This window comes from Podarcis tiliguerta (genome assembly GCF_965153285.1).
Source record: "Podarcis tiliguerta genome assembly, chromosome: 6".
NCBI lineage: Eukaryota > Metazoa > Chordata > Lepidosauria > Squamata > Lacertidae > Podarcis > Podarcis tiliguerta.
In genome coordinates, this window is record NC_139539.1 from 26,720,891 (window position 1) to 26,736,442 (window position 15,552).

Here is a 15,552-nt window from a genome sequence, read left to right on the forward strand (position 1 = left end):
TTACTGCTTTCCTGCGCTGTTGCATTCAGTGGATCGCCAAAATCTTCAGCCCAGAGTCAAAATGCCCATCTCTTTTTCTGTTGAGAGAAAAAAGGAAACTTCCTTAGCAATACACCCTTGGGGTGCGGGGTGGGGGGTAGTAACCTAATTCATTCCCACATTATTTAATTTCCTCCTCTCATTAAGCCCACAAATTATCTTGAGCGAGTCAGACTTAATTTGTTGCACAAGTCTACTTAACAAAGTGCATTGACCATTCTTTGGATTTGCCACCTTAACAAATGTTGAATCAGCTCTAAACAGGCATGGTGTGGAAAAAGCAGATAGCAAGAATGTTTTTTCTCACTTTCTTATAATACTAGAACAGGGCCAATGAAGGCGGAAGGCGGAAGATTCAGGGATAGCAACACACAGTTAAACAATGGAATTCGTTCCCACACGATGTGACCACCAGCTTGGATGTCATTAAAAGGTAACTACTGTAAGAGTTAAAAGAGAGAGGCTTTTTGGAAAAAGAGTCAAAGTTTCAAAAAGAAATAGTGAGTAATGAAATTAAAAACCTGTCAAAAATGTATAAATTGTTGCTAGAATGGCATACTAAAGATGAAGAGGTAAAATCAGTAATGATTCAATGGGCCAGGGATTTGGAGTATAATATACAATTTGATGAGTGGAATAAATTATGGAATGAAAGGATAAAATTTACAGCCTGTACTGCACTGAAAGAAAATGTGATGAAGATGGTTTATAGATGGTATATCACTCCAATAAAACTAGCAAAAATGTATAAAGTAAGTAATAAATGTTGGAAATGTAAAGAAAAAGAAGGAATATTTTACCATATGTGGTGGGAGTGTAATAAGGTTAAAGTATTCTGGGAACAGATATATAATGAGTTGAAAAAGATGTTGAAATATACATTTGCTAAAAAACCAGAAGCTTTTTTTGTTAGGAATGGTTGGAAATGAAATAAATAGAAAAGATCAGAAATTATTTCTATATGCAGTGACGGCAGCAAGGATACTACTGGCCCAAAAATGGAAACAGGAGGAACTACCATCTATAGAAGAGTGGAGAATGAAATTAACAGACTACACAGAACTAGATAAATTAACAGGGAAAGTCTGAAACCAACGAGATCACAAGTTCACTGAGGACTGGAGTAAATTTGTGGATTATATGAAAAGCATATGTGATGAACAAATAACATTTGTGGGTTTACAGGAAGCTTTGTGAAGAAATATGTATAGAAACATTGTAAAAAAGGGAAGAGGGGGAGTAGGTGGATATTAAGATAAAAGACAATGACAAATTTTGAACTTGCAATATAAAGATGAGAACATGGAGGATTCACGGATAAACTGATGGAAGTCAAAAATATGTATTTGTGATTGTATTGAAAATGTATGACTAAAAATTCTTTTTTATTGGAAATTAATAAAAAATAATTCAAAAAAAGGTAACTACTGTAGTCAAATTCATGATAGATAAGGCTATTGTATCACCCATAATGCCTATGTTTTATCTCCACTGCCAGAGGCAGAATGCATACCAATGGTTGGGAATCACGATTGGAGAGAGTGTTGTTGCACTCAGGCCCTTATTGCAGGTTTCCCATAGGCATATGGTTTGCAACTATTTAAGGGAAAAGGATGCTGGACTAGATCCAGCAAGACACTTCTTCTTATAAAATGCTAGAGATGCAGTATTATGGACCAATGTGATGTTGGGGTTAAGCACAATAAAAGGTTCATACTTTCAAACTACACGTCTCTCCCACCATACCTGGGGTGTTTCATACCATACATGGGATGATACAAATTCATTCCCCATCTCTTCCTTGATCCCTTGGATTTCCAGAACTGAGGGCCATGGAGGAGTTGCTTCGCAAAGGTGATCAGCAGGCAGCAATGGCGAACATGTATTGCAGTAAGACATCAGGACCCTGGACAGAGCACAGCAACGTTGAAAATTAACAGTGCTGAAGACTTGCATCAGGCAAGTAATATAGCTCAAGCACTGATCAGAACCCTACTGTGGAATGCCCTCCCATCAGATGTCAAGGAAATAAACAACTATCTGACTTTTAGAAGACATCTGAAGGCAGTCCTGTTAAGGGAAGTTTTTGATGTTTGAAGTTTTATTCTGTTTTCAGTGTTCTGTTGGGAGCTGCCCAGAGTGACTGAGGAAACCCAGCCAGATGGACGGGGTATAAATAATAAAATTATTGTTATTATTATTATTACTGATGATAGCTTAAAATATTGTTGCAGGGACAGATGCTGTCTTGGCCACCCCTCACCAGAAATCAATTGTTGACATTTTCATTCTGAAGTATTGATATCTATCAAGAAGGACACTGACAAACTGACAAACTGGAACATATCCAGAGGAGGGCAACCAAAATGGTCAAAGGCCTGGAAACGATGCCTTATGAGGAACGGCTAAGGGAGCTGGGCATGTTTAGCCTGGAGAAGAGGAGGTTAAGGGGTGATATGATAGCCATGTTCAAATATATAAAAGGATGTCACATAGAGGAGGGAGAAAGGTTGTTTTCTGCTGCTCCAGAGAAGCAGACACGGAGCAATGGATCCAAACTACAAGAAAGAACATTCCACCTAAACATTAGGAAGAACTTCCTGACAGAGCTGTTCGACAGTGGAATTTGCTGCCAAGGAGTGTGGTGGAGTCTCCTTCTTTGGAGGTCTTTAAGCAGAGGCTTGACAACCATATGTCAGGAGTGCTCTGATGGTGTTTCCTGCTTGGCAGGGGGTTGGACTCGATGGCCCTTGTGGTCTCTTCCAACTCTATGATTCTATGATTCTATGATCTATCCTGATGGAGGACATGGTTGTTGGGTTTTCTTTCCCTCAACATCTGTAGAGATCCCTGCAGGAGAGGGTTACCTGTGGCTGCTTCCTGAGATAGTTCAGGGTCTCCACCAGACTGGGGCTCTCAGGAGGCCCTCTCCCAAGCAGAGGTTTCTGAGTCTAGCACCAAAGCTATAATATTGATGTTTTTACATTACAAGACAACAAATAGTCTACAAACAATATATCATACTGTATGTTCTAATATTAACTAATTTTATTGTTTGCTTCTAAATAATCACGGGTTTGATGTAATGTAGAATAAATGTAATACTTTCTTTAAAAATATACTACATATTATTCAAATGTTATAATATAAATAATTCATTAATGATGACAGAGGTGAAAAAGCTTTAAATAGATCTAATGGATGTTCTTGTTTCATGTAATAAATTCTCAAATTTTCGTTTTCTACGTCAAGAAGAATTTTCATCAATTTTGTTATTGTGGTAAGATACTAAATGTTACTAAACCATTATTGTTGTATCAGAACTATCAGAGAATTCCTTTTATCTGATATCAATATCTTTGCAGCAGTTCATGAAACACAGGCAGGAAATGTGGGTCCAAAATGGGCAGTTTCAGTGTTCTGGTCTCACCTGTTCTTTAAGATATCCCAGAAGAATTGTTAGAGGGTTGATATGAATGTGAAATCCAATTGTTTCTTGTAATCACACAATAACTTCATCCCAAAAGATAATTGAAACATGGTTCCAAAGCTGACATTTTGTCAGATGTACTATTACGGCAGGATGTGGAGGGCAATTGCCCCAAGCTTTGTTTCAAATGACATGCAATTATTTTCAGGAATAAGTATATCTGTGACCACATCACTGTTTCTGTGCTTTGGCCATTATTAAAAGCACAAACCTCTGTACTTTTACAAGGGGTGTGGGTGGGTAGGTGAAGTCCCTGTTTGAATAACTTCACTATAATGCAACCACAACAAACACTCTTAAAATAGACCTTTTTGCACTTGAACCTGCTGTGAATCTCACAATGATATTTTAGAAATTGCGTTTTAAATTCACCCTTCTTCCAAGGAACTCAAGGTTTTCCCAGCCCCATTTTCTTCTTGCAATAACCCTTCCCAACCCCATTTTCTTCTTGCAATAACCCTGTGTTCTAGGTTAAGTCGAGATGCAATGACTGGTCCAAGATTTCATGGACCACCTGTGGCCTCTAGATATTGTTGAACTACAACTCCCATCATTGGGAATTGGAGCCCAACAATATTTGGAGGACCACAGGTTCCTCACCTCTTCTTTAGCTGCTGCAACCCACTGATTCTCTTCCATTCTTTTCCCCACCCCAGTTAAAATACAGAATTGAGCCCCTGCATTTTGGCTTTCTGAAAGTCTGCAAACTCCATATTACACATTCACCCCTGCATTCTGTAGCTCAAACAAAAGTCGCTTTGCCCCAAGGTAACACAACTATTCATGTGAATAGTTTCTAGAGCTGAACCTCTCTATTTTTATATTACCCCAAACTGAGCCCCATTATTCAAAAATCTGCATTTTAATTTTTTTAAAAAACCACCCTCATGGGCTTTAAAAACCAAAGGGCACCTTAGCCATCAACTATTCTAGAAATGAAATATTAAAGCAGTATGAATAAAGGTCGCCACACTAGCACAGTTTGTACATCCATAACACAAATTGGAAAGTGTGAAAATCCCTATAACAACAGTCTCTCTGACCTCTCAGACATAGTTATCAAGATACCTAATTCTTCAGATCCTGAATTATAGAAAGGCAATTTTAAAAGGCTTAAAACACTGGAGTGATTGCATAAAGTATTCACACAGCTGTAACTGTGTCCCGTAAGCTATATAAACAAAGCTTTTCAAGGTCGATTGCTTGCACATCTCCTAAATGCACAATGCTTACATTTTAATTGTCCTGTCACAGAGAGAATAACCTGTTCTATATGTAATGACAATGTGCAACTGAGGCCTCACAAGGAAGACCATTTACCACCAGTAATAAGAGGGGGAAGGTCACTGGCATGGTATTCCCTACCCCTCAAAGGTTATGTAAACACAATCAGTGTTAATTTTTTCTTTTTCTTCAACTGATGGAAATTAGTGCGATGGAGTTATTGGGGTGAATTACCACCAGCGCGCTATTCCATTAAGTGCTAATAAAGAGGGCTTGCCTTGGGGGCTATTGCAACCTCAACACTCCACGAAAGAGAAAATTAGTGTGTCAGATTTCCTACCATTGTCACAGAAGGTGGCATCTGTGTGGTTTAAAAGTTCAAGGCACAGGGAAGGGCTCAGAATGTTGAAATCAATTTTTGAAATTAATCGATCGAGGTGGGTGGGGTTGCACAGAATGACCAAATTAGAACAGATTTATCTGCTGGTGAGAGAGAGTGTGTTGTAATTAGGGTTGAAGCTCTTGGGCTGAGTTTTCATTTCTTCAGATTTCATATCCCCGGAGTTCGTATCTCTCAAATTTCTTAAGCTACAGGTGAAACATGCAAGTTTTACATTGCCCCTTAACTAAAACTAATGCTGAGGAAATAGTTCCATTTTAATTCACTGCAAGCAATGATTATTTGTATTTATACAGTGCTAATCAGAGTTTCCAGAGCACTTCAAAAAAGTTGTCTTCACAACAATTCGGTATAGTAGATATGTATCATAATTTCTATATGTCCAATGGCAAAACAGATGGAAGATGGAAAAACTAGTGGCTTGGGTAGGGCCACGTTGTCAGTTCATGCCTGAGGTGAGATGCGAGCCAGGACTTCCCAGTCATAGTTTGCCTCTTGAAGTGGTGGAGTTTGGGCTCTCAAATTTCAGTGGCACCCCATGCAACGCTTAAATTCAGTGCCCCCCTCCCCCGCTCTGCTTTGGTGCCCCTTCCAGACTGACTCTCAGTGCGACCTCACCAGTCGTGCTACCCTCAAACCACCTCTGCTATACATTAAAGGTAAAGGTAAAGGTACCCCTGCCCGTACGGGCCAGTCTTGACAGACTCTAGGGTTGTGCGCCCATCTCACTTAAGAGGCCAGGGGCCAGCGCTGTCCGGAGACACTTCCGGGTCACGTGGCCAGCATGACATCGCTGCTCTGGCGAGCCAGAGCCGCACACGGAAACGCCGTTTACCTTCCCGCTAGTAAGCGGCCCCTATTTATCTACTTGCACCCGGGAGTGCTTTCAAACTGCTAGGTTGGCAGGCGCTGGGACCGAACAACGGGAGCGCACCCCGCCGCAGGGATTCGAACCGCCGACCTTTCGATCAGCAAGCCCTAGGCGCTGAGGCTTTTACCCACAGCGCCACCCGCGTCCCTCAAAATACTGGGAAAGTGCAACAGAATACAATATACTGGGAAAGTGCAACTGCTATACATTACACCAGTTCTAAAGCAATATGCTGGAATCGGCTCTTATTTTTAGTACATCTCAAAACACATCACCGTACGGTATGCTTTTAAAACTCCCTTTAGTCTCAAAAGCGATTTGCCATGCAGCATGGATGCCTACCGTTTGCGAAAGCCTAAAGGCCCTTTGGGATTGTGGAGTTAGTTTCACAGTTGTACATATTGCTGACCAGAATCTACTTTAAGCTGGAGTTTGATCAATCACAAAACTATTATTCGTCACAAAAAAAGTCATCTTCTCTTTCTCCTGTGAGATAAAGGAGAAGAATGGGGAGGGCACTAATGCAATATCCCTTGTCTCATTTTAATGCCTCTAAAGAATGAGATTTCTTGAGCAGTCTGCTCTGTCCTCTTCCTTGCGACAATACTCCCACTCAGTGGTAAGATTGGAAACTGTGCACAAACGAGATGGTATCATTTGCTAGAGAAAGTGGTCTCCTCTCATAGCAGTGCAAGACCAAACAAGACCCTCTTCAGGGATTTGAAAAGCACACCATGTTGTCACCATGGGCCTGCCCCCCCCCCCCCTATGACTCTGGCAGAGCAACAGCATTTCATTCAAAACATCTCTAGGTAATCCCATGTTATTTGAACTGGGTCTGAGTTGCTTAGGTCTTGAACTGTGGGGACTTACTGCCCAGCAGCCAGAAGTCTTCTTATTGTGGGACCATAGCTAGGAGGGAAGGGCTGTAGCTGATTGGCAGAGCATCTATCTGCTTTGCATGCAGAAGATTCAAAGTTCAATTCTTGGCAGTTCCAAGTAAGGCTGGAATGTCCCCTGTTTGAAATCCTGGGTAGCCACTGTGAGTCAGTGAGTTTGCCAACATAGTGCCTCTGGAAACCAAAAAGAGAACCAGTAAAGATTATCAATGCATGAGAGACTGTTTGATGTTTCTACAGAATTCCTGTTTGCACCTACATAGCCACATTTCATTGGATACCACAACTGGATGCATATCCTCCTTTTCTGAACAGAGGTTTTTAAAAATAACTTATCTTTGTGAGCAACAGTGTCTGGTGTAGGCCTTTTCCTCCCAAATAATGGGGTGGTCCATTTTGTGGCCCTCTTTTAGATATGACAGCCATTTTGTGTAATGTCACACACCCAACGGCAGCCATTTTGTGCTGGCTCCCACAATACTTTCCCCAAATTCCACATGTGCCCACTGTCTCAAAAGGGTTGGCAACAATACTGAACTGGATAAACCAATGGCCGGACTTGTTGTAAGGCAGCTTCCAATGTTCCTGTGGCTTTATTAGAAAGAATTTATACGCCAGAGGGAAAACAATAGAACCATTCATTTTGGGCTGTGAGGACAGAGAGATGGCAGGCTTAGAATTTATCTACTGCTGTTTGGGCTTAATTCAAAAACCAAATTGATAGAGTCTGGGAAACAGACAAAATGCTTCAGAGGAACTGAATTTATCTAGTCCTTTAGAAGAGCCCTGATGTGGAATTTGAGTATCCAGTACCTGATACATGATCAAATCACAGATTAAAATGCTTAGATTTACAATCCCTGGATTTTTAATACAGGACATTTTTATCGTAATTGTGTAATTTTGTCCTGTCAGTTACTGGAATGAGTGCATGTGGATCCCACACCATTGCCTGATCCAATAGCAACTAAATGCTTGTGCACAGCTGATCTTGCTGAACTGCTCTTTGCCAGGATCCGCAAAAGTGGCAGGCTTGTGCCACAGCCTTCCAGGAAGGAAGGGCTGAGATTGAGAGGACAGGCAGCAGGCCACCTTTCTGCCTTGGCCAAGGCTTTTGCCGATGGCTTCACCTCAGTGAGCACCTTTGCAGCAACCCTTCAGGCAGTTGAGGGCTGCTGAGGAAGAGGCAAGCATGAAAGTGACTGACTGGGAGCCCCGGGAAGAGCACAGAGAGAGGTCCCACCAGGCTGGGATTACAAAGAGGGGGTCAGGCATGGGGGGGGGGATACCTGAAGGTGACAGGAGATGTTAGCCAACTGTGTGGGACCCAGAGAGTACAAACCTTGTCTCTCCCCAGATCTCTGGGAGGAGATGGGTGGGGGAAAGGCTACCCCATCACAAGAACTACTGGAATGCTCCGAAGAGAAGGAGAAACAGGTGTGAGAGAGGACAAGAAGAGAAAGGGACAGATCTTTTAAAGGGCAGTCTGTGCCTTACTCTTCAACTCTTACTGATGAAACCAGCTGGAGCCAAGGGGAAAGTGGGGTGTCCCTGGCAACCCATCAGCTGAGGGTGAGCAGAGCAGTCAGGTGGGCTGCTGGGAAACAGACCTAGGAAGGAAGGAGCCCACTCCTGGCAGAACTTGGGGAAAGTAAGTGACGCACAAACTGCTGACGGAGACTTGCTTGTCTAAGGGTAGAGCAGCTCTCCTGGGATACCCTCTGCTCTGAAGAATGGTGCAGGAGCCACCACCACCCCATGAATTTAAATAAGTTGGGGAGCACAAAAGAAAACCATCATGTGATGTAACAGGTGGAAGAACAGAGTCTACAAAAGCATCACTAGCCAGTGCTTCTCCTGCGTCTTTGTGTGAGGTGTTTGGATCCAATGTTCTTTAACGTATCGCTTTCCCCTGGCTCAGTCACATGCAGGTAGAGAACCTGGGCTTCCTTTGCACACTGGGGATGTGAAGCAGCATCACCAAGAGCCCAGCACAGCTGCTCTGTTAAGCTTCAACTTGGAGTGGATAGTACTCCATTTTTTAATCACTATGTAAATGCTGTTTCATGCTTCCAGACACAAATGAAACAAACTGTGCCAGCTACATATACTTCAAGCCTCTTCCGAGCATTTGATATGTTATTTGACATTGGTGGCGTATGAGTTGAAGCTAATTAGCAATTCATATGGACTAAATTGTCTTAAACTGAGTTGGGTGGAATCTACACGCATATAAAAACCATTCTGAAAATGCTTTTTTAAAATTAAAAAAAGCATTTGTAAAAATATGTTGCATTTTCCATAAGGCTCACCACCGCCATCTAGTGTCACATTGTATATTGCACCTAAAACACACTTAAAACGTTTTATTTGCAGCTGTATAGCTGAAATTTGTGAAACTGGGAGGAAGAATTAAAAACTAAACAAAACATTTAGGTCTGAAGATAAAGCTATTGATGGCTACTATGTGTAGTGGCTATGTGCTCTTCCTCCAAAGATGAAGGCAGCAATGCTTCTGAATACCAGTTGCTGGAAACTGCAGAAAAGGAAAGTCCAGTGGTGCCTCGCAAGACGAAATTAATTCATTCCGCGAGTTTTTTCGTAGAGCGAGTTTTTTTGTCTTGTGAATCACCACGGCGGGGAGGGGTGGGGAGAAGCAGGGCAGCTGCCGCAGCCAGTCCTTGGACTCACCCGCGCCTTGTGGACAACGTGCGACGCGGCTGCTGGAGGGCGGCGGGGCTCAGGAGTGCGACTCCGGCTGCAGCGCTGGCTGCTGGCGGCAACGGCTCCTGAGGGGAGCACGCGAGGGCGGTGGGCAGCGGCGCAAGGCAGCCGGAAGGTCGGAAGGTCGGCCAGAAGGTGGGAGGGAGCCGGAGGAGCGGGGAAGCGAGCATGCGTGCGTGCAGTGACCGTTGCCATGACAGGAGAGGCAGGGCTGTTTCGTCTAGCAAAGCAAGCCCTTAGAAAAATCCATCTTGCGAAGCACCTCAGAAAACGAAAAACCCTTTCGTCTAGCGGGTTTTTCGTCTTCCGAGGCATTCGTCTTGCGGGGTACCACTGTACTCTTGCTTGCAGATTTCCCATAGGCATATCGTTGGCTACTGTAGGAAGCGGATGCTGGACTTAATGGACCATTGTCCTGATCCAGCAGACTCTCCTGATGTTCTTATGTTCAAAAATGGTCAAACCATCTTCTCTCCTGTGATAATATTTAGTTTTGCTCAATACTGGATGTTGTTCTTTCAGTGTCAGTCAGGGGTAACCATCTCCAGATGTTGCTGCTACATTTCCCATCATTCTTGACGATTAACCACATAGGCTGAGCCTGATAAGAGTTAGGAGTCCAGCAGCATTTGGAAAGCACCATATTGCCTTCCTTGGAGGTAAAGAGTTTATAAATAAAGTCATACCCTGGAAGTCAAACAGCTCAATTCCGGAACATTTTGGCTCCCAAACATTGCAAACCCAGAAGTGACAGTTCCGGTTTGCAAACTATTTTTGGAAGCCAAAGTCTGACGGGGCTTCTAATTGGCTGCAGGAGATTCCTGCAGCCAATCAGAAGCTGCACTTTGGTTTTCAAACGTTTTGGAAGTCAAATGGACTTCTGGAATGGATTCTGTTCGACTTCCAAGGTACGACTGTAACAGCGAAACTATGAGATCCCTGATTTGTTATTTGTGAGAATGAAGAGGTCTCGATTTGAAGTGAAATGTGGGTGGGGTGTGAGAACAGAACAGAGAGATGAATGAGGCCATTAGCAACACCACAAATTGCAAATTTCAAAAGATCATAAATCACGCCCTCAAGTAATCCTAAGACTGGATTGAAAAAAAATCAATAGTATTTTAAAAGTTATCGTAACAGTGAGAATACTTTGTATTTGGCTTCTGGCTTCTAAGGGCACCGTCACTTAATGCAGTCAGAATAAAAAACAGAAGCCACACCACAGTTATGTCTGAAAAGCTTTCATTCGTATTCATCTGCAGGATATCATTTCTGCAGATCTGTCATTTCGAAAGCAAACAGATCAAAACTACTTAACACAACACTCTCTGGTTTGAATTCTTTGTTGATCATAGGATTAACGTAAAACTCCAGGGTTGCAATCTTATAAACACTTACTTGGGAGTAAATTTCATTGAACTTAATAGATCTTCTAAGCGGGTATGTGTAGAATTGCACTCTAGGCTTGTTTAAGTTACAGGTTGACGTCATGCATCTTCAAGAATTAGACATTTAAGGACATGTTGTGAAAGTTGTGGGGAATAATTCTGAATTCATGAGATTACTAGCTTGCCATTGCTGTTTAAGATGTATGCAGTCAGAGCTTTATTTTTTTTATTTTTTTTTACAGCTGGAACTCAGTTCCAGCACCTCTCAGGTGGGAGACATTGCCATTATAGGGGAACAAGGGAGGCCTCTGTGGTGACTTTTGGCACCTCTTCTTCTAGAAAAACAGCACTGTATATGGTTTAGTACTTTTGGTGTTTTCCCCCAGTGAGGTTAAAATGCTTAAACTTCAGTGGGGGAGGTTGTTAACATGACAGTGATGAAAGAAGCCACTAGTTAAATACTATCCTTGAGGGCATAGCCAGGACTTCAGAGTGCTAACTTTCTACTGAGATGAGTGGGTGAGCAAAAAAATCTGACTATTGGTCAAGGCTCTTCCAGATGAAATTTGAAGAGCTGCTTTTAAGGAATATGGCATCTTGATTATAAAACTGGGGTAGTTATCCACCGCTTTGAAATTTGCCCATTAGAAAGCTTGACAATGAACCTTTCTGAATTCCCAGCATACTTAGAAGTGGGAAATGAGTAAGACGATACTAGATTGCAAAGGTTGCTTCAATTCACAAGGCCTGAGAATTACAGATACTCCTTTCGGGATGAAGAATCAACAGAGCATGGGCCCCTTGTACCAGGTATGTTGATTGGCCAACCTTTCCAGTGAAGAACACCACCATTTAGGGGATCATAGTAAAAGCCTTGCAGCAACAAAGTCATTGTGCACACAGATACATAATTGCACCTACAGGTACGTATTTCTCTAGGTGTTTCAGCACACACAAGTACAGGCAGCATGCAAGGTGATGGGGAAATAATGGAATGTCTTTCTATTCCATCAGATCTGGGTGGCATCCCTAAATGCTTGTCTGCAATCAGTGAAATACTACATTAAAGTGGGGGGGGGGGACAATTCAGTGCAAAAAAACAGAACTGATGTTACCTGAGGCTCAGTAGAACAGATGGCTGTGAAAATGCCTGTCCTGGGTGGTCAGTCTCTCTAAAAAAGGGATATCGAACCTGTAGCCCTCCAAATGCTGCTGAACTGCAACTCCCAGACAGCATGGCTAATGGCCAGGTATAATGGCAGCTATACTGCAGCAACATCTGGAGAGCTATAGGTTCCCCTTCTGTGAAGTATCAGGGCGATAACTTTGGTGAAACTTCTGGAACACAGATGGGGAGCCTGTAGCCTTCTGGATATTGCTCGATTGCAACTCCCATCACGCCTGACCACCGGCCATCCTGACTGGAGTCCAACAACACCTGGGAGGCCACAGGTTCCTCATCACTCTTCTAAGGCCCAGCTTTCCTTCTAGAATTCTCAGTAGCGGCATGTGACCCAAAAATGTTCCATGTCAGCTTTGGCTGATAAACAATGGATGTAAAGGAGAAGTTGGTCAACATCCTTTGGTTATCCATATTATTCCAAGGACATCAGCGTCTCAGCTGACCTGCATTCCAAGCAAACAGAATCCGGTTGTGTGCGTGCCCCCCTGGAGTCTCTTACTGCTCCTAGACTGGGGTGGCATCCAGTGGCGTAGCGTGGGTTGTCAGCACCCGGGGCAAGGCAAGTAATTTGCGCCCCCTAACCCGTGGAGCCAGGTAGGGGCAGAGAGCTGCGACTGCGAGCGCCCCCCCCAAATGTTGCGCCCGGCCCCCCCTGCACCCCCCACGCTACGCCACTGGTGGCATCTAACAGAATGTAGTTTGAGCAAGCCACTTCCTTGGTGGGGTGCATGGGGCGCCCTAAATTTCTGGAGAACTTTTGAAGACTTGCTTCAAAACGCACAGCACCATACCACCCTGGGAGGAAGCTCCATTGAATTCAATAGGGCGTCCGTCTGAGCAGACAAGGCTGCAATCCCGAGAGTAAATCGCCTCCGAATTCAACAAGGTGTTTTATTAAGAGTCGGGCATATTCTATGACTGCTTCCTTCCCGGGGGAAATGTTTGTGGATGAGAATATGCATTTGGTTTTTGCTTTGTTTTTTTGGCAAAGGCTGTTTGCAAAATACTGGGGGGGGGGGGGAGCTGAGCGCCCTCCCCGCCCTGGCAACCCGGAGCCGCCTATCGCCAGCAGAGCGAGCTCCGCCGAACAAAGCCACGACAAGGGGATTAACTTCCAAATGACCCTCGCCGCGCGGCCGAAAGCGCCGCCGGAGCCCCACCCCTCGGACGGCCGGAGGTCTGGCTGCTGATGGTCACATGGGCCTCTCTCAGCATGGTGGGAAGGGAAAGTTTATTTGAATTGCAAGCGCTGCCCGCCTGCCTGGGGACCATCAAACTTGTGCTGCTCCGCTTCCCGGCCAGCTCTGCTGCTGCTCCTCCTTGAAGTTTGCTGCGCCCTCCGCCCCGCCAGCCCGGCTCCAAATGCTTCACACAGTTTGCAAGGTGATTTTTAAAAAAATAATAATATTGTTTTATATCCATTTCAACCTCTGCTTTTGTTCATGCTCATCCATTTATTGCTTTTGCAACATTTGTGATCGCAGATCCCCTCCTTAACCAGCGTTAAATGCATTTGCTCCTATTTGCGGCTTCTCTTCTTTTGCAACTACTTTTTATTTCTATTTTTTCCTACACCCCCTTAGTTCCCTTTCCCCATTGTCCGCCCTCTGATTCGAGGCTCCGCACGTCAGTCACGGGCTTGACTCTTGCCCCTCCCCGCCTCCCCGATTGAGCGCTGGCTCCCCGCCTTCTTCCTCTGCTTCGTCCTGCCTCCCCAAGGCCGCGTCTGGTTGGGCGGGCGCCGCGCCCGTCACGCGGGGGAGCCAATCGCAGCCGGCCTGCATGCCCACGAGCGAGCCGGGAACTTGCAAGTAAGTGTGCGACTGTGGGTTAGGGGAGCGGCAGAGCTTTTGGGGGAAGGCGGCTGGGAGGGTCGGGATGCTTTGGGAAACCCCTGGCCGGCACCGAAACGCCGGAGAGCACCCCTGGGTGTCCCTGGAAGTGGATGAGGGAGGGGAGGTCTGTTGCTTGGAGGAGGGGCAGGATCAGACACCAGGAAGAGTTAAATGTTGCACCCCAGAGTTGTTGTTTTCCAGTACTTAAAAAAAAACCACAACTCCAGATTTCAAGTTCCCCATGAGATGCAAAATGATGCTCGTCTTCACATACCCTGTGAAAAGTCTGGTGTTCAGTTTGCTGGAGAATCTGCCATCTGCATCTGCTGCTCAGCTAAAAAGGGATTGTGGCTTTTGGAGGGATTCTTATAAATGGGGTTTTGGAGGAAGCCCCTTGGATTTATTCCTGCTTCTTGGAGTCTGGTGGTACTGATCTGCAAACCCAAAGACTCTGTTTCGCTCTGTTGTGTTAGAAATGCCAGAGCTGTGCTGCAGGGGTACCTTAGGAGTACTGCAGGTGGAAATAACTGCAGGCTGAACTTAATGTGGGAAACTGGTAGCATCTTTGCTGGCTAGACAGCTATCTAAGCCTGGTGGGGTTTTTATTTTGCAGAAGTGTTTCCGGAAAGCTGTAGATTCACCCTCAAGGTGTGAGTTCAAGAAGGGAGCTTTCCAGTAATTTTTGCATGCCCAACCTGTCATATATCAGCTGTCTGTACTGGAGACCTGTTCATTCCTGGGTCCTTCTAGCTATATAGGCCTAATTCTCTGTTACTATTATCTTACTAATATAGACAATCATTCAATTATGCAAGCCACCCCCTGTGGCTTCAAGTGGTACGGCTCAGATGCAGGTAAACCTGTGTCTGGGCTGTACCACCTCAAGATACAGATGGAGGCTGGCATAATTGAATGCCCATCCATAAAAGCGAAGTCTAGCTAAGCCTTCTTGCAACTAGTTTTCTATAGGCATGGAAGGTTTTTGAAGGAAGGAGCATTCCACCATGTGATTTTCCCTCCTGTTGTCTGTACATCCTAGATCCAGTTTGCCCACCCCTATAAGAACAGACCACTAGATGTGCCTTACTCTGTTATCCCTGCAGAGACTTTTGGCTAATAGTGAGGCTTATTTGTCATCTTCTTAAGTGTCTACATTAGCTAATGTCTTGCTTTTATGTTCTGCTGACATGGCTGAGTGAGCTCTGACCGGGAAATGAAACATTTGCATGCTTTTGTTTTGTGCTGAATTGCTTACTTGGAAGTACATCTCAATTGCCTGAATGGCACTTGCTTTCCAAATTTGTCTTTAAAATCACAACCTAAAGCTCAGAAAGTCTTTTGTGTGATGCAAATGTTTACTCCCAAATAAAGTGAGATGGTGTTGTTTCAACAAGGCCTGCATCACATGCAGGCTTGCTTCAAGTAAGTACCATTGGACCTGCTGAGATTTACTTCTGAGTAAAGCAACACAGAATGTGGCTTTAGACTTCGACGTCCAT

The 15,552-nt window shown here is 44.2% G+C and overlaps 1 protein-coding gene across 9 annotated transcripts in view; it reads left to right on the plus strand.

Annotated features, from left to right (window-relative positions):
* Nucleotides 1–13,279: 13,279 nt before the first annotated feature.
* The window catches only part of LOC310680353 (uncharacterized protein), a 339,545-nt gene continuing 337,272 nt past the window's right edge, over nucleotides 13,280–15,552 (plus strand). For 3 of the 9 annotated variants that reach the window (XR_014512726.1, XR_014512727.1, XM_083446973.1), the window contains exon 1: nucleotides 14,048–15,475. Coding sequence is in view for 4 of the 9 variants with exons in the window: in XM_083446973.1 (XP_083303099.1) it covers nucleotides 15,429–15,475 (47 nt within the window). In the remaining 5 variants the exon portion in view is untranslated. The other 6 variants (XM_083446978.1, XM_083446974.1, XM_083446976.1 and 3 more) reach the window with 6 other exon arrangements.